General features: G+C 47.4%; 1 protein-coding gene across 2 annotated transcripts in view; it reads left to right on the top strand.

The window, feature by feature from the left end:
• Window positions 1-21321, top strand: part of INTS2 (integrator complex subunit 2) — a 29818-nt gene that overhangs the window by 4832 nt on the left and 3665 nt on the right. Inside the window, exons 6-23 of one of the 2 annotated variants that reach the window (XM_088657920.1) lie at window positions 1182-1312; window positions 2135-2308; window positions 3442-3668; window positions 4380-4505; window positions 6950-7021; window positions 7169-7283; window positions 7418-7486; window positions 8615-8749; window positions 10380-10556; window positions 11586-11694; window positions 13363-13467; window positions 14450-14614; window positions 15328-15520; window positions 16096-16221; window positions 16345-16534; window positions 18833-19132; window positions 19593-19700; window positions 21145-21250. In XM_088657920.1, the coding sequence (XP_088514046.1) occupies window positions 1182-1312; window positions 2135-2308; window positions 3442-3668; window positions 4380-4505; window positions 6950-7021; window positions 7169-7283; window positions 7418-7486; window positions 8615-8749; window positions 10380-10556; window positions 11586-11694; window positions 13363-13467; window positions 14450-14614; window positions 15328-15520; window positions 16096-16221; window positions 16345-16534; window positions 18833-19132; window positions 19593-19700; window positions 21145-21250 (2628 nt within the window). Of the gene's footprint in view, window positions 1-1181; window positions 1313-2134; window positions 2309-3441; window positions 3669-4379; window positions 4506-6949; window positions 7022-7168; window positions 7284-7417; window positions 7487-8614; window positions 8750-10379; window positions 10557-11585; window positions 11695-13362; window positions 13468-14449; window positions 14615-15318; window positions 15521-16095; window positions 16222-16344; window positions 16535-18832; window positions 19133-19592; window positions 19701-21144; window positions 21251-21321 lie in introns of both variants that reach the window. The other variant, XM_035139698.3, reaches the window with a different exon arrangement.

The raw sequence follows: 21321 nt of genomic DNA, 5'->3' as shown, positions 1-21321 counted from the left end.
GGTGATTGACTGACTGATAGCTGTTGATGACCGCAAACGACTGCAAATGGTTTTGCATGAAAAAGCAAGGGTTGAGATGGCTGAAGATCGCTTATCATGTATAATGAGATAAGAATCCGATATCTCTGTTCAAACCAGGTCCCTCCATGGTTTTGAGCTTGGTGATAAGTTGCAATTCAGCAACTTCTCTTTCCAGTCTATTTCTGAAATTCTTTTGTAGTAAGACAGCTACTTTGAGATCTTGTATAGAATGTCCTGGGAGATTGAAGTGTTCTCCTACTGGTTTTTCTGTCTTCTGGTTCCTGATGTCAGATTTATGTCCATTTATCCTTTGGCGTAGGGTTTGGCCTGTTTGTCCAATATAGAGAGCTGAAGGGCACTGTTGGCATTTGATGGCATACACAATGTTAGAGGATGAGCAATTAAATAGTCCTGAGATGGTATGTTGGATGTTGTTGGGGCCAGTAATGGTGTTGTCTGGGTGTATGTGGCAGCAAAGTTGGCATCTGGGTTTATTGCAGGCTCTGGTACCAGTGTCCATGTTAAGTCTGGTGGTTGTATTATTGTGGGTGAGGAGTTGTTTAAGATTGGGTGGCTGTCTGTAGGCAATGAAAGGTCTTCCTCCCAGAGCTTGAGAAAGGGAGCTGTCATTGTCCAGGAGAGGCTGTAGATCTCTGATGATGCGTTGTACTGTTTTAGCTTGGGAGCTGTATGTGATGACTAGTGGTGTTCTGTTATTTTCTTTTTTGGGTCTGTCTTGCAGCAGGTTCTCTCTAGGTATCTGTCTGGCTCTGTTGATCTGTTGTTTAACTTCATCAGGTGGATATTTTAGTTCTAAAAAGGTTTGCTGTAGATCTCTTAGGTGAGATTCTCTGTCTGTAGAGTTGGAACAGATGCGGTTGTAACGTAAGGCCTGGCTGTATACGATGGATTGTTTGGTATGTTTGGGATGGTAGCTAGAAGCATGTAGATATGTTTGTCGGTCAGTTGGTTTTCTGTATAAGGTGGTGTCTATATGTCCATCCTGTATTTTTATAGTAGTGTCCAAAAAATGTATTTCTTGCATAGATTGGTAAAATACTGTAGACAGGGTTTTGCAAAGGAGAAGCAATTTATATCCGATGTTGAAGGGTCATAACCAATAACACACAACAACCCCCTCTCCCTTTGGCTGGTTCCAGTGTGCAGGGGCTTGATCAAGAACGGGGAGCGGCAGGACGAGGAAAGCTTTGGTGGCCGCCGCAGGACAGAGGCTCTCCGCCAACTCTGCAAGATGAACCCTGCCCAGGCGCTGAGGGTCCGGGGCATGGTGGTAAGTCTTTGCAAAAGAGGCGGGTGGGCCGGCCGAAAGTGAGCTTCTCATTGCTGATGGGTTGTTCATAATGGCTGGGGGACCTGCAGGCTGTTCAGGAAGGAGCAGGGCTGGGAACTCCTTGGAGGGAGGGAGATCCAGCTGCTTTCTCAGATGCAAGTAGTGGCTCAGTGTTGTATTTCTAACAGGCAAAACGCCATGAGCTCCGTACTACAACTGCTATCATCAGTTTTCTAAGCAAAGGACTGCATGGCAAGGCCTGCACATTGCCACCTGCTGATTCCTAGATATGATATTTGGGTGGGTGGAGGGGTCTTAAGAGTGCTTCCTGGACTGTTCCTTATCAAGGGCAAGGCAGCCAGAATCGGCACAGACATCCACTGCAACTTGAAGAATTTGTGCTTGAGCTTTGTTTTCCCCTCCTCCCTCTCCTTTCCGTTTCCACCGTGTCTTTTTTATTATGTGCCTGCGGGCAGGGATTTCCAGAGAACCAATTTTTAGAAGTTGCTCTGAGAGCCTTTTTTTGGCTTAAACTGGGACAGGGTATAAATGCTGTAAATAAAGGATGTCATTTGTTCCTGTCCCTTTTCTACATGTCTGGTTGGGGGAATCTCCTTACAAATTGAATATTTTTTATTTATGTATTTAATTTATGTATGCCCTTTGTCTGAGGATCACAAGGAGGTTTACAAGCATAAAAACACAAAAGACACATGGTATGATAAGTAGAAAGACAATAGCACCCTGCACCCAGATTTAAAAGGCCGAATAAACACCTGAGCATGTGTGGCTTTTTCCGCTTTCTGTTTCCTTTTGGGTCAGGTGGAAGAGTGCCACTTACCTGGACTTGGTGTTGGTTTAACTCTGGACCACACAAAAAACGAGTCTTCGGAGGACAGTGTCAGTGATCTCGTCTGCTTTGTCAGTGGCTTGTTGCTGGGGACCAATGCCAAAGTCCGGACTTGGTTTGGGACTTTTATCCGGAATGGGCAGCAGGTGAGTGTTGCTGACATTTCCTTTGCTTGGGATCCTGGTGCTTTAATTAGCTACGTCCGTAAGAGTGTATGTGAATTCCGAAGTTTCTCGTGCTGCTTTGGAAAAGTGTGGAATTTTATGGATTCGGCTTGAAATGCAAACCGAATCGGAATTTCTGCTCCATCCCTGACTCTATGACTCACATAGGAACCTAAAGCTCTTCTGTTCTCCCAAAGAGAGAGTATGGTGTAATAGGCAGAGTGTTGGACTAGGACCTGGGAGACCAGGGTTTGAATCCCCACCAAGCATGAAGCTCAGTGGGTCACCTTGGAGTCAGTCCTTGTCTCTCAGCCTAACCTGCCTCACAGGGTTGTTGTGAGGATAAAATGCGGAAGGGAGGCATAATATGCACCATCTTGAGCTCTTCGAAGAAAAATGTAGTATATAAATGTAAGAAATATAAAGTTATATATAACTTTTATACAGTAGTACCTCGACTTACGAAGGTGATCCGTTCCGCGGCGCTCTTCGTAAGTCAAAACCTTCAGTTGTTGAAGCGTCTATTTTGCGCATGCGCGAAGCACAATTTTGCGCTTCTGTGCATGAGCCAACCGTGCGCGCCGCTTCTGTGCAGGCACAGAATGCACATGCGGCGAAAATACTTCCGGGTTTGCTGACTTCGTAAGTCAAAACCTTCGTAAGTCGAGGCATTCGGATGTCGAGGTACCACTGTATATGTAAAAGTTTTGTGTGTGTGTGTGTGTGAGAGAGAGAATTGTTGTGTTTTATATGAATTTGCCAATGTTTTATAGGTAGTATATAAATCTAAGAAATAAAATGTACTATATGTGTTTGTGTGTGTGTATATGAATTTGACAGTGTTTCATTGAAATTTGTTAATGGCATAATGTATTTACGTTTTTAAGCGCAAGTCCCTTGAACCAGCAACAAGCAGCTAGCAAGTCTAGCAACAGCAATAATGTCTGTTTTGAAAACACAGCTTTAGAGCACATTTGAGCTTTTAAGGGAAGCTAAAGGCGGGACGGGGGGCGGGGAATGAGTGCAAATCGGAAGCTGGTAAGGCCCTTGCCGAGGATTGTGCTGTTTTTACTGGGATTACCACCTCGGGACATTTCCTCCTTTCTCCTGCGCAGAGGAAGAGGGAGACGCTCAGCTCGGTGCTCTGGCAGATGCGCCGGCAGCTGCTTCTGGAGCTGATGGGGATCCTGCCCACCGTCCGCAGCATGCGTGTGCCGGAAGAGGCGGAGGCGGACATGGAGCCCAACGTCTCTGTGTACTCAGGGCTGAAGGAGGAGCACGTTGTGAAAGCCAGCGCCCTCCTGCGTCTCTACTGCGCTTTGATGGGCATCGCGGGGCTGAAGTAAGCACTTTGGGATGTTCCTTTGTCAGCTTGCGCATACAGAGGCACACACAGGGAAAAGCATTCGTCAAGGTTGAGAATTCACAAAGACATTCTGGTGGTATAGCAGTTGCAATCATTACTAAAGTAGTTCCTCCCAAATCAACCTTGTTGCTTGCAGATTTGGGCCCTGTTTGCCTTACAGTTTGGGGCTGACTCATCCACAATACACATTTAAAACTCTTAACATACCACACTAATGGCTTCCCCCAAAGAATTCTGGGACCTGTAGTTTGTGAAAGTTCCTGATAGTTGTTAGGAGACCCCTGTTCCCCTCACTGGGCTACAATTCCCAGAGTTCCCTGGGATGAGGGATTGATTGTTAAACCTCTCTGTGAATTATAGCTCTCTGAAGGGGACATAGGGGTCTCTCTCACTTGCCTCTGATCAAGGAGGCAGAGCATAGCCATCGTAGCTAGCAGCCATCAATAGCCTTTTCCTCTGCGGATATGCCTAGTTCCTTTCTTAAAGCCATCCAAGTTGGTGGCCATCACTGCCTCCACAGTTGCAACGAATCGCTGAGTGACAGAAAATTATTTTGTCCGTCCTGAATCTTCCAAGAGCAGAACCTTCTGCAGGCTGATAACTTTTATTGAGGGCTTTTATTGAGGGCTTGTGCTTTCTTGTCCTGATGAGACGGCGGGGCTCTCTCTTTGTCTTGTTGGTGTCCAGGCCGACGGATGAGGAAGCTGAGCAGCTGCTCCAGCTCATGACCAGCCGCCCCCCGGCCACTCCAGCGGGCGTCCGCTTTGTGTCGCTCTCCTTCTGCATGCTGCTGGCCTTCTCCACGCTTGTCAGGTACCCTTTCGACTGCAGGCGGAGGAACCCTTTTGTCACAGGGTGGGGGGGGGAAGAGAAAAAATGCGGGGGGGACATTGGCCAAGCATTGTTTCGAAGCTCTCCCATTCCCACCTGCAGAAGACGTTAGACATCCTGCCTTGCGGAAGCCTTTAGGATTTGTTGACCCAGCATTTTCCCAGGGGTGGAAGTTTGAGTGGAAGAAGGCAGTTGGTTTTATTGCAGAGTTATTGCTGCATGCAGGATTGTGGGTGATGGGGTGAAGCTGCAGGCATTCCCTTATGTCACAGAGGGGCAAGGTAGTAGTAGTAGTAACAACGACAACAACAGCAATAACAGCATATTATTTATACCCCGCCCATCTGGCTGGGTTTCCTCAGCCACTCTGGGCGGCTCCCAACAGAATAATAATAATAATAATAATAATAATAAAGGAGGCACGGAGAAGAGTCCCTGCTTGCCATTGGCTGAGCTGCCCTGGTGTCAGAGAGGCAGGGCCTATTCTGTTCTAGATTCCTCTGCTATCTGAGGCTAGGGAGGCAGAAGAGGCAGGTGATAGTGGTTTTGGGGTAAGCAGGAGTGATTGGTTGCAGTCGCTATGAAACACCTTCCCTGCATCAGTCAGTCAATCATCACCTACCCTTTTTAACATTTAGGATCAAGTGGGGGAGGGGAAGTCATTGCCCTTCTAGTTTCTTAGCTAGGTTTTTATTGTATTACTAGCTGACCCGGCCACACGTTGCTGTGGTTCTTTCCTGTGATCCCCCCCACCCTGTCCCGATCCATGACGTATTCTGCCCCTCCTCCCTCCCCTCTGTTGTCCCTGGGGAGTGTTGGCCCCTCCCCCCTGTATCTCCATACCTTTGCCCCCACCCTTCGAAAACGAACTGTCAGTTTCTGGGTTCCATTTCCCAGTATTGACTTTTGTCTGAGCCCTCTGTTGTCCCCTCCCCTCTGTATCTCCATACATTGGCCCCTGCGCACGCACCGTGAACATTTCTATATATTTATATTAAGGATCGGGGGTGATGATGCGCCCTGGGACGCAGAGAACTACTTAAAAAATCCCGACCGGGGGAGGGGGGGTGAAATAGCGAAGCCCCACAGCCCCGTAGCAACAGACAGGCCCAGACAGGAGGGGGGGGGTTCATATGGGCCACTTGGCGCAGGCCTCCGAATCCAAAGGGGGCCTCGGTCAGCATATTCACAATCAGTAAAATGAAAAAAGTAACAAAAGGGTTAAAACCAGGGCCACATTCTCTACCTGGCCCGGGCCTCTGTCTGGCCCTGCAAGGACCTGGCAACAAAAGGCACGTTCTGAAGCACCCGAGTTGTTCAGTTCCATAAAAAACCCAGGAAGTGGCAAGGGGAAGGTAGGGGATTGTAAATGGGGTGCGGGGTGGCCACTGCAAATATCTGAGGACTTAAACTGGGGAGAGAAAGTGCATGGTTGTTGTTTTTTAAAAAAAGACACAGAGGCTTACAATCCGTTGTAGTATATACCGGTAAAGCCTAGGTTAAAAGGGGCACGACTGCCCTTACTTAAAGTGGCCGCCGGAGCCTCACATGTGACACAACGCCCACTAAATTATAAAGCAAAAACCCCTCGCTGTGCCTCCAAGTGCGTGTTAGGAGAAATGATGAACGACTGCCTAATGCTGCCAGGCATTTATTAATGCAGCCGCCAGGAGAGGCTTTGGGCTTTGGCTTTGGGGGTGGAATGGCTGTTTTGGTGCTTGTTGGACAGTTGCTCCCCCCACCCTACGTCAGCCCATGACCTATTTGGGCTCCTCCTCCCCCCACCTCCCACCCAGGACTCCATTCGGGATAGTATTTAAAGGGCTGCAGAGCTGGGGCCTAGTCTGTAAAATGGAGCCAAGGTCTAGTCTTTAGGCTGTAAAGTAGAGGCGAGGCCTTGGCTTGGGCTAGTATTTAAATGTGACCCGAGGCCTCCACCCTGTATCTCCATTCCTTGGCCCTGGCCTGACTCTGTGGGTTGTCTGGTAATAGGCCCCCTTCAGATCCCCCTGAGCCTGAAGAGTCCCCCTGTTTTTACAGGATCTCGTGGCGGAGGCGGGGTTTGTGGGTGTGGCGCGTTGTTGTGGCTAATCCCTGTGACTGCCCCCATCATGATCTATTCTGTTTGTGTGCCCCCCCCCCCGTGACCGGCGTATCTCATGACGTTTTGAAGGGTGGTCTTTATTTTTGTCTTGTGGTTATTTGGTGGAGGATTTTTTTTGGGGGGGGGCTAAATTGTAAAGTAAAAACCCCTTGCCGTGCTTCAGATGTCTTCTAAAAGTTGTGTAGTTCTTTATCTCCTGGACATCTGATGGGGATGGCCTGATTCGGTATAATAACATGAAACAATGGGGACTGGTTGACTGTGATGTGCAGCTCTTTCATCTGCGTCTATAACAGGGGAATCTTTTTTTTTTTTTATGTAGCACTCCTGAACAGGAGCAACTGATGGTGATGTGGTTGAGCTGGATGATCAAAGAAGAAGCTTATTTTGAAAGGTGAGGAGAGAGCAGGCCCTTTTCTGTTTTCCCTGGAAAAAATTATGTAGCTCCTGAGGTGTTTTCAAAAAATGATGATGATGATGATGATGATGACGTCCTCATTGTCAACTCTCCTCCTCCTCCTCTCGTCTCCTGTTCCAACAGCACTTCTGGGGTATCGGCATCCTTTGGCGAGATGCTGCTCTTGGTTGCCATGTATTTCCATAGCAACCAACTCAGCGCTATCATCGACTTGGTCTGCTCTACTCTGGGGATGAAGGTAAGCGCTCCCGCCTCGTGCAAAGTGGTCCTTCTTTGCGTTCTCCTCCTGCAGAATGCTGGACGTAACGGGGCCGTTGGCCTGATCCAGCAGGCTCTTGTTATGTTCTTACGCATGTAACCCTTTTGTTTCAGATTGTTATTAAGCCGAGTTCTTTGAGCCGCATGAAGACCATCTTCACGCAAGAGATTTTCACGGAACAGGTGACCCGACCCCTTCCACGCTCAGCCTGTGTGGCTGTGCTGCAAAACGCCTGTGAAAAGCTGCCCTGCTGTTTTTCTGTCTATTCAGACCTCTCCCTCCTTTTGCAATAATAATAATAATAATAATAATAATAATAATAATAATAATAATAATAATAATTTTATTTATCCCCAGCCACTCTGGGCAGCTTACAGCTCATAAAATATTGTAAGACATTAGACATTAAAAGCTTCCCTAAACAGGGCTGCCTTCAGGTGTCTTCTAAAAGTCAGACAGTTGTTTATTTCCTTGACATCTGACGGGAGGGCGTTCCACAGGGCGGGTGCCACTACCGAGAAGGCCCTCTGCCTGGTTCCCTGTAACCTCACTTCTCACAGGGAGGGAACCGCCAGAAGGCCCTCCTTGGAGCTGGATCTCGGTGTCCGGGCTGAACGATGGGGGTGGAGACGCTCCTTCAGGTACACTGGGCTGAGGCCGTTGCAACATCTTTTGAGCAGTCCAGGATGATAAATCCAGTTTGGGTACATGGTGTGGGAAGGTGAACAAAATGTCACTGGCTAAATAATGAAATTGAAGGCTTGTATACGACTGAATTTATTTTATTTCATAACGTTTATGAAATGAATGCTTGATTGTAAAAACAAAACAACACCAGCCCCCTCAAAGTGGTTTACAGAAGAATAAAACGGTGAAATGGTCAGTAGAAAAACTTTAAAACAACTGTTTAAAACATTCAAAAAACAAGTAAAATCAACACTAAGCTAAATAACTAATTTAAACTCATGTCAACATTGCACCTGTCTGGATGGGCTTTCCTGGTGTCAATAGGCAGGGAGTTCCAAAATGTGGGTGCTGCCATGAGTATTATGGGGCAGCTGTAACAAGGCCAGTTCTGCAGATTGAAGCAGCTGAGTGGGAAGGGGATCTCGCAGGTAGACTAGTCCCAACTTGCTGAGTTCTGCTCCAAGTAGGCCCACTGAAAGCCATGAACCTAAATTTATTTCCTGGAGCTCCTGGACGCAGTTGAATGGCACTCGGCTCCATGCTTGCTTGCTTCCTTCCCTGTTGGTGCTTCTGCTGTACCGGTTCTGAAAGGTTAACAAAGTTATGCCATCTCTCCGTCCCAGGTGGTCACAGCTCACGCAGTCCGTGTGGCTGTCACGGGAAACCTCAGCGCAAACATCACCGGATTCCTGCCCATCCACTGCATCTACCAGCTTCTCCGGAGCCGCTCTTTCACCAAGCACAAAGTCTCCATCAAGGTGGGTGGCTTCATCCGCGGGACCAAACTCTTGCATCTGGAAGGGACAAAGGGGCCTACAGAGCCCTTGCTTTCCCCCTGCAGAAGGTCCCAGGTTCAATCCCTGGGATCTCCAGATAGGACGGAAAAAGTGCCCCTTGTCCGGAACCTTGGAGAGCTGCTGCCAGTCAGTGTAGACCAGGCATAGGCCACCTTGGCTCTCAGGATGTTTTGGAACTACAACTCCCATGATCCCTAGCTAACAGGGCCAGTGGTCAGGGATCATGGGAATTGTAGTTCCAAAACATCTGGAGAGCCAAGGTTGCCTATGCCTGGTGTAGACAGTACTGAGTTAGAGGGACCAAGGTGTCTGACTTGCTAAAAGGCAGCTTCCTATTTCCTGTTTAAACCAGCCCTCGATTCAGAACCAGGAGGACTGGGATACTGCTTTATTTTTCAAGGAAGTAGGACTCGGGAAGAGCCCTTTCTGAAAACCCCAGAGAGCCACTTGTTAAGAACAGACAGTGCTGAGCTGCGATGGACCTGATAACCTGACACAGTTTAATAATAATAATAATTTATCATTTATACTTCGCCCATCTGGCTGGGTTTCCCCAGCCACCCTGGGCGGCTTTCAATAGAATATTAAAAACACAATAAAACATCAAACATTAAAAACTTCCCTAAACAGGGCTGCCTTCAGATGTCTTCTAGAAGTCAGATAGTTGTTTATTTCCTTGACATCTGATGGGAGGGCATTCCACAGGGCGGCAGGTGCCACCACCGAGAAGGCCCTCCGCCTGGTTCCCTGTAACCTCACTTCTCGCAAGGAGGGAACTGCCAGAAAGCCTTCGGAGCTGGACCAGTGGGCTGGACGATGGGGGTGGAGACGCTCCTACAGGTATACTGGGCTGAGGCCATTTAGGGCTTTAAAAGTCAGCACCAACACTTTGAATTGTGCTCGGAAACATATTGGAAGCCAATGCAGGTCTTTCAGGACCGGTGTTATATGGTATCGGCGGCCTGTAGCTCAAAATGTAGAGCATTCCTTTTTATTACTTACTGCAATTATTTTTATACCTCACCTTTCAGGATGTAATTCCTACCAAGGTGCCACACTGAATGGCGTATTTTAAAAACACAACACAATTTGTAACCGGTCACAAACACATTATAGTGCATCCCACATGAACCTTGATGGTAGATCACCCAGTGGTGAGGAGGTGGTCCAACTGGAGCTGGTCCTGAGGTGGTCTTCACCTGCCTTCCTTTGTCTGCATACTTTGCATGCAGTAGGTTCTGAGTTCAAATTCCTGGCTTCACCAGACATGGCTGGGGAAGGCTGTTGAGCAGACTCCCGGAGTTCTGCTGGCAGTTAGAGGGAACTGTATTGGGCTGTGGTGGACAAATGACCTCAGGTGAGTTAAAGCAGAGCTGAATGGTCTAGCACACGATTTGTACATCAAATGTCGTGGGTTCGAACCCCAGAATCTCCAGTGCAGAGGCCTTGCGGGTCGCAGGGCAAACTAGCTGTTCATTAAGTATATACGGAGTATATGAGTTTACATAATATATAAGTATATATTCATTTCCCTCAGCCAACTCAGCCAAGACTTGAAATACTAAGTTTACTCTACTTTAACTTTTTGAAGGACTGGATTTATAGGCAGCTGTGTGAAACCACCACTCCGCTCCATCCTCAGTTACTCCCGCTGATCGATGTCTACATCAACTCTGTCCTCACACCGGCATCGAAATCCAACCCGGAAGCCACAAATCAGCCAATCACAGAGCAGGAGATCTTGAATGTTTTTGAAGGACTAATGGGGGTATATCTAATCTCTCTCTCTCTCTCTCTCTCTCTCTCTCTCTCTCTCTCTCTCTCTCTCTCTCTCTCTCTCTCTCTCTGTGTGTGTGTGTGTGTGTGTGTGTCATGTTGTATCTGGCTTTATAATTTCACTTTATTTGGTCTACGGACTGTAAACATCAAATACAGTTTAGGGTTCTCAGAAATAACCATGGAGGAGCAGGTGGGGTGGGTGGGTGGGGAACACAGTTCCTTGTAAAAAATACTATAACAGGATCCATGAGCAAATTGGGAAGAGTTTTAAAAATGATAATTTTGACTTGGAATGCATCTTAAATGATTAAATGAGGAGGCGGAGAAGCACCTACACCACCTTGAGCTTGGTGGGGCACAAAGGCAATAAATAAAATAATAACAACAACAATAATATTCTTCTCTTTAACAGTTCTGACTTGGTACTCTTTCTGTTTAGTAACAATTGCAATGGCTTCAGTGAGGAACTTGGCTTATATTTTCTGTGACCTTAAGTCTGGAGTCTACCATTAAAACTGAGATGCTGAATTCATTTGCATTCCCCAAGTGCAGAGAAAAAAAATCTGAGATCCCCCGTCCCTATAAAGTGTGCCGTGTGGAAGAGAATGGGTTGTCGTGCCGACTGAGCTGTTTTCGGCACTCGCCAAGGCAGCCTGGTGAATCTACCTCCCGTAGCGGCTGATGGCAAAGCTCAGAATGTGCCCTCCTGTATCTAGGACTGTTTATGGTGCTGAATTCCTAGTAGGCTAATACTCGCTCCTCAGTTGTAGGCCCAAGTCACAGTACTGAGCAAACTCAGGGGTCTGGCTTTTAAATTTAATGCAAGGCTGGGGGACCTTTGGCCCTCCAGATGTTGCTGGGCCTCCCAGCTCCTATCTCCCTCCCACCAGTATAGTCAGTGGTAGCTTGGGATGATGGGAGTTGTAGTCCAGCCACATCTGGAGGAGCCAGCAAGACATCTCCCTGCGCTCTCCTATATGAATGCGCCTTGTGTCTTCTGTGCTCTTTTCATACGTAGGGAGAGAACGCTCGCCTGACTCAGCGTTACGGAATCACAGCCCAACTTCTCGTCCTGTATTACATTCTGTCTTACGAAGAGGCAATCCTAGCCAGCTCCAAGACCCTGGGTACGTGTTGGGATGTAATGTTTGCCAGACAGCGTGAGCTTTCAGCAGGCTCTAAGTAGCTGAGTATTATATATGAGGAAATGTCTCCAGCCGGATCGTTTCATAACTTAGGTTGTTTCCTTTTTTATTTTTTTATTTCAGTTGTTTTTATTTTGATTATGTACTTTGTGGTTTTTATATTCTGATTTTATCCTGTGAACTGCCTTGAGACCTGCAGGTATAGGCGGTATATAAATTCTAATAGTAATAATAATAATAAAAATAAAATAATAATAATAATAAAATAATACTAATAATAAATAATGAATTAAAATAAAACAAAAGTAAAAAAAGAATAAAGATGAAAAGGGATAAAGGGGAGGGGAAGGTATATCACTATATATGCAAACACCTCCATATCACTTGGGTTGTTTCAAAACCCTAAAGTGTATTTTTATTTCTATTCTTTGTATATCGTATTGTTGTTTTATTGCAGGCATCCCCAAACTTCGGCCCTCCAGATGTTTTGGACTACAATTCCCATCTTCCCTGACCCCTAGTCCTGTTAGCTAGGGATCAGGAGTTGTAGGCCAAAAAATCTGGAGGGCCGCAGTTTGGAGATGCCTGTTTTATTGCTATGGCCAATGGGTGACACAAATGAAGATTCATTCATTCATTCATTTCCTAACCATAAATGGCCCTCTGGTTCAGTCAGCTCCATGCAGGGGCAGAGAACCTGTGGCCCTAGATGTTCCTGTCCTGGCTCCTGCCCAACACTCACAGGAAGATTTGAAGTAGGAAAGAGATCTTCCTTCAGGCAGGTAATGGTACAGGCCCAGCAGCAGACACACAGGGCTTAGGAGTTTGGGAGCAAGGCAAGAAGTTCTGAGCCGGACAGAAGCAACAAAGATGCCCCAATCAGCTGCTGCACCGCACCCACCACCAAGGTTTTAAAGAGAAGGCGTTGGACATTCAATTTCGAGACTCTCTCACCTTTTGGGAATGTCAGGAATATAAGCGTACACTCTGTCAGGGCTGGTGGGCCTGCTGCCACCTGCAAATGTGGCACCTGGTTCTAGGCGACAGGCTTTCACCCTCCTGCTCGGGTCATTTTGCATCCTGCTCAGCCTCGCCCAGTCTGGCTTCCTGCTTCCCAAAGCGGAAGGGAGAGGTTGCTCTGCTCCATCCCATGTCCAATTCCCAGAGTTCCCTAGGAAGAGAAATGGATTGTTAAAGCACTCTGGGAATTGTCGCTCTTGGTGGAGTTCTCCTAGCAACTCCCTGAATCTCCTTAAAATACATTTATTTACTTGTTACTTTTTTATCCCACCTTTCCTCCAAGGAAACTCGAGGTATAGTTCCCAGGATTCTTTAGCTGTTTCATGTGGTATGACACCGTTTTCAATCTGAAGTTTGCTTTTAACTTTTTTTTTTTTGCTTTTAAATCGTTTGTAACCCCTTTAATGCTTTTATTGGTATGGTTTTGTCTATTTAATGTTGCAAGCCACTTTGATATTTTTTTTTGTGATTTAACAGTATATAAATACTTTCATAAATTAATAATATATCAGGGCAGATAAAGTGGCTAGAATCCCGAATGGCTGCAGCATTTTGTCGTGAAAGATTGCCGTTTGATCAGCAGTAGTTCTTGACTGACCAGCAGGCGACTTTTCCTGGTCTCTTTCACAGCTGCCATGCAAAGGAAGCCCAAGTCTTACTCCCCGGCGTTGATGGACCAGATCCCGATCAAGTATCTCATCCGCCAGGCTCAGGGGCTGCAGCAAGAGTTGGGAGGTATGTCTGTCTTGAGAGTTTACGGAGGTTGTGTGCGCAGGAGAAACAAACCTCTGTTGGGGATCTAAATAAGAATGATAAAGACGCTGAAACAGAGAGTCTGAAAATGGCTAATGTCATTAGCAATCAAATATGACATCAACACAACCACTTGTTGTGGAATGCGACAGGTACTGTTTGTCCTGTCGAGTCCACGTTTGTATGCTGGCAGTCCATCACAGAAGTCTCTCAGGGTTTCTTTTGCCCCCTCCAGTCGCACAAAGTTTTTGTGAAAGTGCCACCTCCCAGATTACATTTTACCATTTTTGTACTTTTTATTTCATTGAAATAATTTTTCTTTGATTTTTCCACTACAAAGTTATAAAAATCCAAATATATAACCATATACAGAGATTTCTCTGGATCTCAGGACTCCCTCCCACCCCATTTTAAACATTTAAAACTGCATCTTCTTCCAAACTCGTAACTTTTATATTAATCCATATTGTCCATGGTAATTGTTACACTAGAAGCAGAATCAAAATCCTGCCCATGTTTCCATCTGCTTACAGTGGTCTCTTAGATACGTTATAATTTTATAAGCTTTTATCCTCTTGGTTCCTGAGTTTTCCAGTCAGCTTTGCCATTTCGGCATAGTCCATCAGCTGGGTTTGCCATCCCCCATTTTTGTACATTTAAACCAGGCATAGGCAAACTAGGCCCTCCGGATGTTTGGGGACTACAACTCCCATCATCCCTAGCTAACAGGACCAGTGGTCAGGGATGATGGGAGTTGTAGTCTCAAAACATCTGGAGGGCCGAGTTTGCCTATGCCTGATTTAAACCCTTTGCTTCTTTCCCATTTCTGGCTATCGATATTTTCACTGCTATTAATAAGTAACCAATGAAATGTTTAAATAAGTTGTCTCCAGTGAAAAACTCTTGTCATTTTTCTTTTCCCCCCTCAGCCTTTAAACTCTTCTGTCTCTCTCCTCTCTTGAAGGCTTGCATTCGGCCCTCCTCCGCCTCCTGGCAACCAACTATCCCCACCTTTCCATCGTGGATGACTGGATTTGTGAGGAACACATCACGGGGACGGATGCTTTGTTGCGCAGGATGCTGCTGACGGACGCGACCAAAAAACACTCCCCCAAGCAGCTCCAGGAGGGTAAGGTGCCTCCCTCTTTGAAACGGCATTTGGCCAGTAGACTGTGGGGTTTTCTGGACTCTCACAATCCTCTCTACCCAGCACAGCCTGACAGTCAGATTTTATATTATTTTGGAGCCAGTGGCCATTAAAATATGAAATCACTAAAACTGAACAGGACCACCCCAAGAGTAAGTCAAAACATGTACCTTTTTCAGAACTGCAAAGGATTCAAACGTTAAGCTGTTTGTTTTCACAAACTTTTTACTTGGCATGCCATCTTCGTTTATTGTTAACAAAGCCCAGAGCGGCTGACAAAGATCAGCAGCCAGCTAGTCCCAAAAAGACATGACACAAAAGGAAAAAGGGAGAAGGAGGGAGAAGGAAAAAAAAGAGAGCAAGCTTAGGCACCATTTATTAAACATTACAGTTCTTATTGGAACCAGCTGGATTTGGAATGGTTCATGAAGCTGAATAAATTTTATCTAGCTGAGTCGGTAGAGTATGAGACTCTCAGGGTTGTGGGTTCAAACCCCACGTTGGGTGAAAGGGATCATTGCAGGGGGTTGGACTAGATGATCCTCGTGTTCCCTTCCAACTCTGCGATCCTGTGTTTTTAATTCTGAATTTTAAATTGTTGTCATCCACCCTGGGACTTGCTGATGAAGGGCAGGTAATAAGTTTGATAATGGTGATGATGATAGTTAAAAATTAATTTCGTCCAGCATTTTCAGCACTGCAAGGAAATCACACTCAAGTGCTGCAGATTCTGGAGCATTTGACGCTCCTCTCGGCCGGAGAGCTGATCCCTTACGCGGAGGCACTGACGTCCAACATGAACCAGCTGCTCTACCCGGGAATCCCTCGGCGAATTCTTCAGACCGTCAACAGACTTTGGATGGCCTTGAACACTGTCATGCCTCGGAGGTAGGAGGAGGCCCTGATCCTGCTCTTTTGGGCCACTCTAGTCTCATGTTGCATGTCTCCGTGTGTGCAGCTCCCTCATGTGGTGAGCCACCAAAGCTGCAAGTGTCTTCCAGCCCTTGACTGACTCGGACCTCCCAGTCCATTGGGTCCTTCAAAGGAAGCATTAAGGGCTTCCTGTTTCAGATGAGCCTTGCTTGGGCCACAAGGCCTTCCTGATCTCTGGTGTGTTTCTCTATTCTTGATTATTCTCTGATCTTAACTTCAAACTTGCTCCTCAGGCCCCATCTGCACTATACATTTAAAGCAGTATCACACCACTTTATAAACAGCCCTGGTTTCCCCCAAAGAATCCTGGGAACTGTAGTTTGCCATAGAGCTCCAATTCCCAGAGGGAGTGGTGGTATCTCTGTACTACCCTTCCCAAGATTCTTTGGGGGGAAAGCCACGACTGTTCCAAAGCATCCTCACACCACTTTAATGTTTAGCTCCGAGAGGTGTAAAATCTGACTCCCAGCTTGCCTCACGGCTTCTGCTTCCAGCCCAGCTCAGACTTCACGGCCCTTATTTTCCCGTAGGTTGTGGGTGATGACTGCGAACGCCTTGCAGCCGTCCAGCAAGGTGGTCAGACAGCAGAAATACACTCAGAAGGACCTGATGATTGACCCATTGATTGTGTTAAGATGTGACCAGAGAGTCCACAGGTAAGCAGCCCTCCTCCAGCCCCATTCTTGGCTTTTGTCACTGAGGGCTGGTTTGCATGGAACACTACCCCCCCCCCCCAAAATGACTGCTCTCTCTCCTCTCCCCTGGCTTCATGCCCTTAGGTGTCCCCCTCTGATGGATATCACTCTCCACATGCTGAACGGCTACCTTCTTGCGTCGAAAGCCTACCTGAGTGCCCATCTCAAGGAAACGGCGGATCAGGACATCAGGCCGTCCCAAAACAATTTGATGGGCTTGGAGGCCCCAGAAGTCACCCGGGAAGAACTAAAAAATGCCCTGCTGGCTGCCCAGGTAATTCTGCAACTGCTCCTCACCGGTGATCTGTAATCTTGCCAGAGAGAGAGAGAGAGAGAGAGGAAAAACCACCACACCAAGTCAGGTGGTTTTTATGCCTTGCACTTGAAGATCCCCCTTTTCCAAGCATTTTTGCAAGACAGCGCTTTGCCAGGGGCTCAAGCAAGGGCTGGCGGTCCAACCTGGATAGCTCCATTGGTTAGACTTAGAGTGTGGTGCTGATCATGCCAAGGTTGCAGGTTTGATCCCCATATGGGACAGCTGCATATTCCTGCATTACAGGGGATTGGACTTAGATGAGCCTCACGGTCCCTTCCACCTCTGTGAATCCAACCCAGTTCACGCAAGGAAATCAGGATGATGATAATGATGATGATTGTATTATTATTGATTAGATTTGTATACCGCCATATACTCACAGGTCTTTGGGCGGTTCACAGGATAATCAGTCCACAAACTTGAAAACTTCATTTATTTATTTTTTGTATTCTGCGAAAAGTCACCTTCTTGTGAGCTGCCAGCTGAGTCACATCATCTGTCCATTGTGCAGCTGGGGAAGGGCAGACCTCTCCTTCCAGAGTAGTCCTTTTCTCTCCGCTGACCTCCCTTTGTTCTCACTCCACCGCCTTCTTGCCACCCCTTTGAGTGTTGTTTTACCCTCTGTGACGCCCGGGGCAAGAGAGCGTGAAGGGATGCAAAGGGAGACTCCTTGCTGGGCCATTCCTTGCAATGCCTCTCAGCAAAAGCAGCAGGTATCTCTCCCTCCAAGAGAGACCAGGGCCTGAGGAAGAATGGTCAGTTTTGCCACTTAGGTGGCTCAGCAGAGTCCTGCTTGTCTCCCCTGCCTTTCTTTTGACTAGTTCCCCTCCAGTTTTCTTACTTTCTCTCCTCCCCCCCTTAACTGCTTCCAACTTGCCCCCAGCTGCTGCAAGAGGACTGAGCAATCAGCTTTGCAAACTGCAGCCTGGCTGGCGATGCCCCCTGCCGGCTTCCTTTTGATAAGCCAACAAAAGGAAGCCGGCAGGGGGCATCGCCAGTCGGTCTCAGTCTCTTCTGAGTTCTGCCTGCTTGCAAAGCTGGGTGTAAACTGCACCAGAGCCCCAACAACCCTCACTTGTTTGGTTGAGCAAAGGATGCTGAATAGATAGTTAGCAGCAACAGTATCTGGAACAAGTGATTTTGAAGATGATTATATTTCTATCCCACAGCTCAGTTCAAAAGTGTTGCAAATATCTGTGTCTGCCTGACTGCCTGGACCATGGAACTTGTGGCCCTTCAGATATTGCTGGACTACAACTCCTGCCCCCCCTGTCCATTGAGTACACTGGCTAGGGCTGATGGGAGTTGAAGTCGAAAAGCTTCTGAAGGGTCAGAGGTTTCCCACCCCTTGTTTATTGTTTTTGTGATTTCCAGCAGCTGTGGGTGGGACTTTGGTGATCTCCATTGCTCTTTGCTTTGATGCGGAATAAAAATGGGGGGGGGGGGCTAGGGGAATGATGCAGAGTTTTGCATAATTGATGCTGATTGCGGAATCCAGCCTTTTCTTGCAGCAGAATTTGGGTCACCTAATTTCCCCTTCCCCACTTCCGTTTGTTAAGAACTCTAGTTATTGCAGCATCCTGCTTTTATCTCAGGCTGCTGCCTGCTCTGAACTTGCACAACGGCAAGTTAGCGTGTGCAGCAAAATGTGGCAGTGTGGAGTACATCTGGTCATGGCTGGCTGGCTTGAACCCTGTCCTCTTTCAGAAAAGACAGTTCCATCCCCCCCCCCCAAGTCTTTGAGAGATGGGGCCATGGCTCTGCCTTAGAGCATCTGCTTTGCACTCAGAAGACCCCAGACTCAATCCCCGCGATCTCAGGGTGGGATCCTTGTCTGAAAGAGCCACTGCCAGTCAGTGTAGGGACAGTGCTGAGCTGAAAGGACTCAGAAAATGGCATGACGTTGGTTTGCTGCTAAACCTGGAATGGAAATCTCCAACACCCACTCACAAAAAGAGATACAAGTTTGGGGGTAGGGGAGACTGCACGAGCCTGAGGCCTGTTTGCAACACTGAACCGGTTTAATGTGGAGAGGAAGGGCCATACCTCAGAATAGAGCTTCTGCTTCACATGCAGAGGGCTCTAGGTTCAATTTCCACGTAGGACTAGGAGAGACCCCCGTCTGAAATTCTGAAGAGCTGCTGCCAGTCAGTGTAGGCACAATACTGAGCTAGACGGTCTGGTTCTGTATACTACCGGTACATCTTCTTGTGGGTCCTTGTGGGTTGCCATTTGTCCTTTGCCTCCTCTTGCCAGGATAGCGCCGCGGTCCAGATTCTTCTGGAGATCTGCTTGCCTATGGAAGAAGAGAAGCCCCTGAACAACAATGGCTGTGGCCGGCTGCAGAAGGGCATCCCAGGAGCTGCCAACTCCAGCCCTCGGAAGAAGAAACTGAAAGAAGAGGAGGAGGAGGAGGAGATGGAGGTGGAGGGAGATGGGGAGAAGGAAGAGAAGAGTCTGCTCTGCAACCTGCGGGAGGTGCAGTGCCTCATCTGCTGCCTCCTGCACCAGATGTTCATTGCCGACCCCAACATCGCCAAGCTAGTTCACTTCCAGGTGTGTGGCTGTGCTTCCTGCCTCATTTGCACTTTCCAACAGGGTGTGTCGTCTGTTGCGTTCTGGTCCAGTGCTGGAACCAGTGGCAAGATCAGCGGACCAAAGGCAGCTCTGAGTGGGCAAAGGTTGGGAGCAGACCGAGGCCTCTTCTGCCTCCAGTCATGCTTCAGAATACCACTTGCTGGAAATCTCAGGAGGGGAAGGTGCTCCTGTGCTTGCGTTGTGCTTGCGGCTTTCCCACAGGCATCCGATGGGCCACTGTGAGGACAGGATGATGGCGCAGAAGGGCCACTAGCCTGATACAGTTAGCTCTTCTTGCTCATACTAAAATGTGGGGCAAGATTACACACTGTAGTTGGAACCAGGTAGCTTTTTTCCAACTCCTTGATTAATCAGCTCGTGGTGCAATCCTGATATCGTGGTCTCTCTCTGATACCTTCTCCCTCTTCTGCTCAAACAGGGGTATCCGTATGAGCTGCTTGGCCTGACAGTGGCGGGCATCCCATCCATGCACATCTGCTTGGACTTCATACCTGAACTGATTGCTCAGCCTGAACTGGAGAAACAGGTAGTGTGTGTGTGTGTGGGGGGGGAGAGACGGCTCCTCCTCCTCCTCTTTCAGTTTCTTCTTCTCCCCATCCAATCCTGCTCCCAATCATTGGAAGGACAGGTCCCGTATTCAGCCCTGGTTCAAAGCATCAAAGCACTCCCCCTGATGCGTGCTTCCTTTAGGTCTAGCGGTGGCAGTTATTTTCATTTGCTAGGGAAATGCCAGGTGGGTTTTGTATATTGTGGTAACACGGAGGCAGGCTTTTTCACCTGTGGCACCTGTGTTGTGGAATGCCCGCCTTGCTGGAATAGGAGAGGCTCCATCAGTATCGGCATTCTGCCGGCCCCTGAAGACACCTGTTTAGGCAACCCTTTCCCTGCACCAAACTTCTAATTTTATTGTTTACTAGCTGGCCCCGCCACACGTTGCTGTGGCTCATCTGTGTGATTCCTCCCCAACCTGTGCCAATTCATGACGTATCCTGCCCCCTCCCCCCACCCCCGGTTTATCCTGTGATTCCTCCCACCCGTCCCGACCCATGACGTATCATGTCTCCCTCCCCTCCCTGTGAGTGGTCGCGCCGTGTCCTGACCTATTCCGTCCCCTCCTCCCCCCACCCCCACCCAGGGGAGTCAGTACCTCCATTCAGCCTAGTCTGTAAAGGCTTCAGCCTAGTATGTAAACGGGAGTCGAGGTGCTGTTGAGAGGGAAGGTTTTATAGGTGCAGTACCAGTATAGCCACCGCTAGAGGGCGATGGTTAACAACCTGGTTCTTTTCCCAGCGTGCAGTTTCGTCTGAGTGGTGTGTTTTGAAACACGGTTTTTTTTGGGTTTTACCTGGTACAGGTGTGACACCTGTCTTCGAAAATGGTACGGGGTCATTCTCATATTCGCATGTGCCATTGTGTCAAAATTTGAACGCAATTGGTCAAACGGATTTGGTGAAAAGTGGATATTAACGGACATGGCTAGTTTACATTTTTATATATATAGATCTGGGTTTTTTTTAATAAAAAAACCTTACTTAATAGTTGGTTTTATTGTTTGTTTTAATTTAGGATGTTTTAATGCCCCAATGGATTTGTTGCTGTTCATTTTAATAGCATACTGATTTAATAGTTATAATTCACTTAGAAGCCATTTTGGCACATATGCTGCAGAAATATATAGCATAGAAGCAGTAAACAAACAAACAAACAAACGTGTATTGTGAGCACCCCTTGGGTCTTCTGTGTGCAGCTGTTGATTGTACCCCACATGGGTTTCTCCTACCTATGGGGATATAGATATAAATTATATATAAACAAATGTTTTCATGTATTAATGACTGTGCAGGAGTGTAGGGTACTTCTGATTTTAATGCACAATAAAACTTCACACAGGATAGTCTTACTTTCAAAACAAAACAAAACAAAACCCTCCTGCTTCTTTTATATCCTTTCCCTGCTCCCTTGTCTTCCAGATTTTTGCCATCCAGTTACTTTCTTACTTATGTATTCAGTATGCTCTGCCGAAATCCCTCAGTGTGGCCCGTTTGGCTATCAATGTCATGGGGACGCTGCTAACAGGTAATTGCTGAACGTATGGAAAGCCTAGACATTCACCTTGTGTGTATTAAGCCAGAGGTTGCCTGCCCACG

Source organism: Zootoca vivipara, chromosome 14 (assembly GCF_965207765.1).
Source record: "Zootoca vivipara chromosome 14, rZooViv2.hap1.1, whole genome shotgun sequence".
Classification (NCBI taxonomy): Eukaryota; Metazoa; Chordata; class Lepidosauria; order Squamata; family Lacertidae; genus Zootoca; species Zootoca vivipara.
This window is presented reverse-complemented; position numbering and strand designations above follow the sequence as displayed.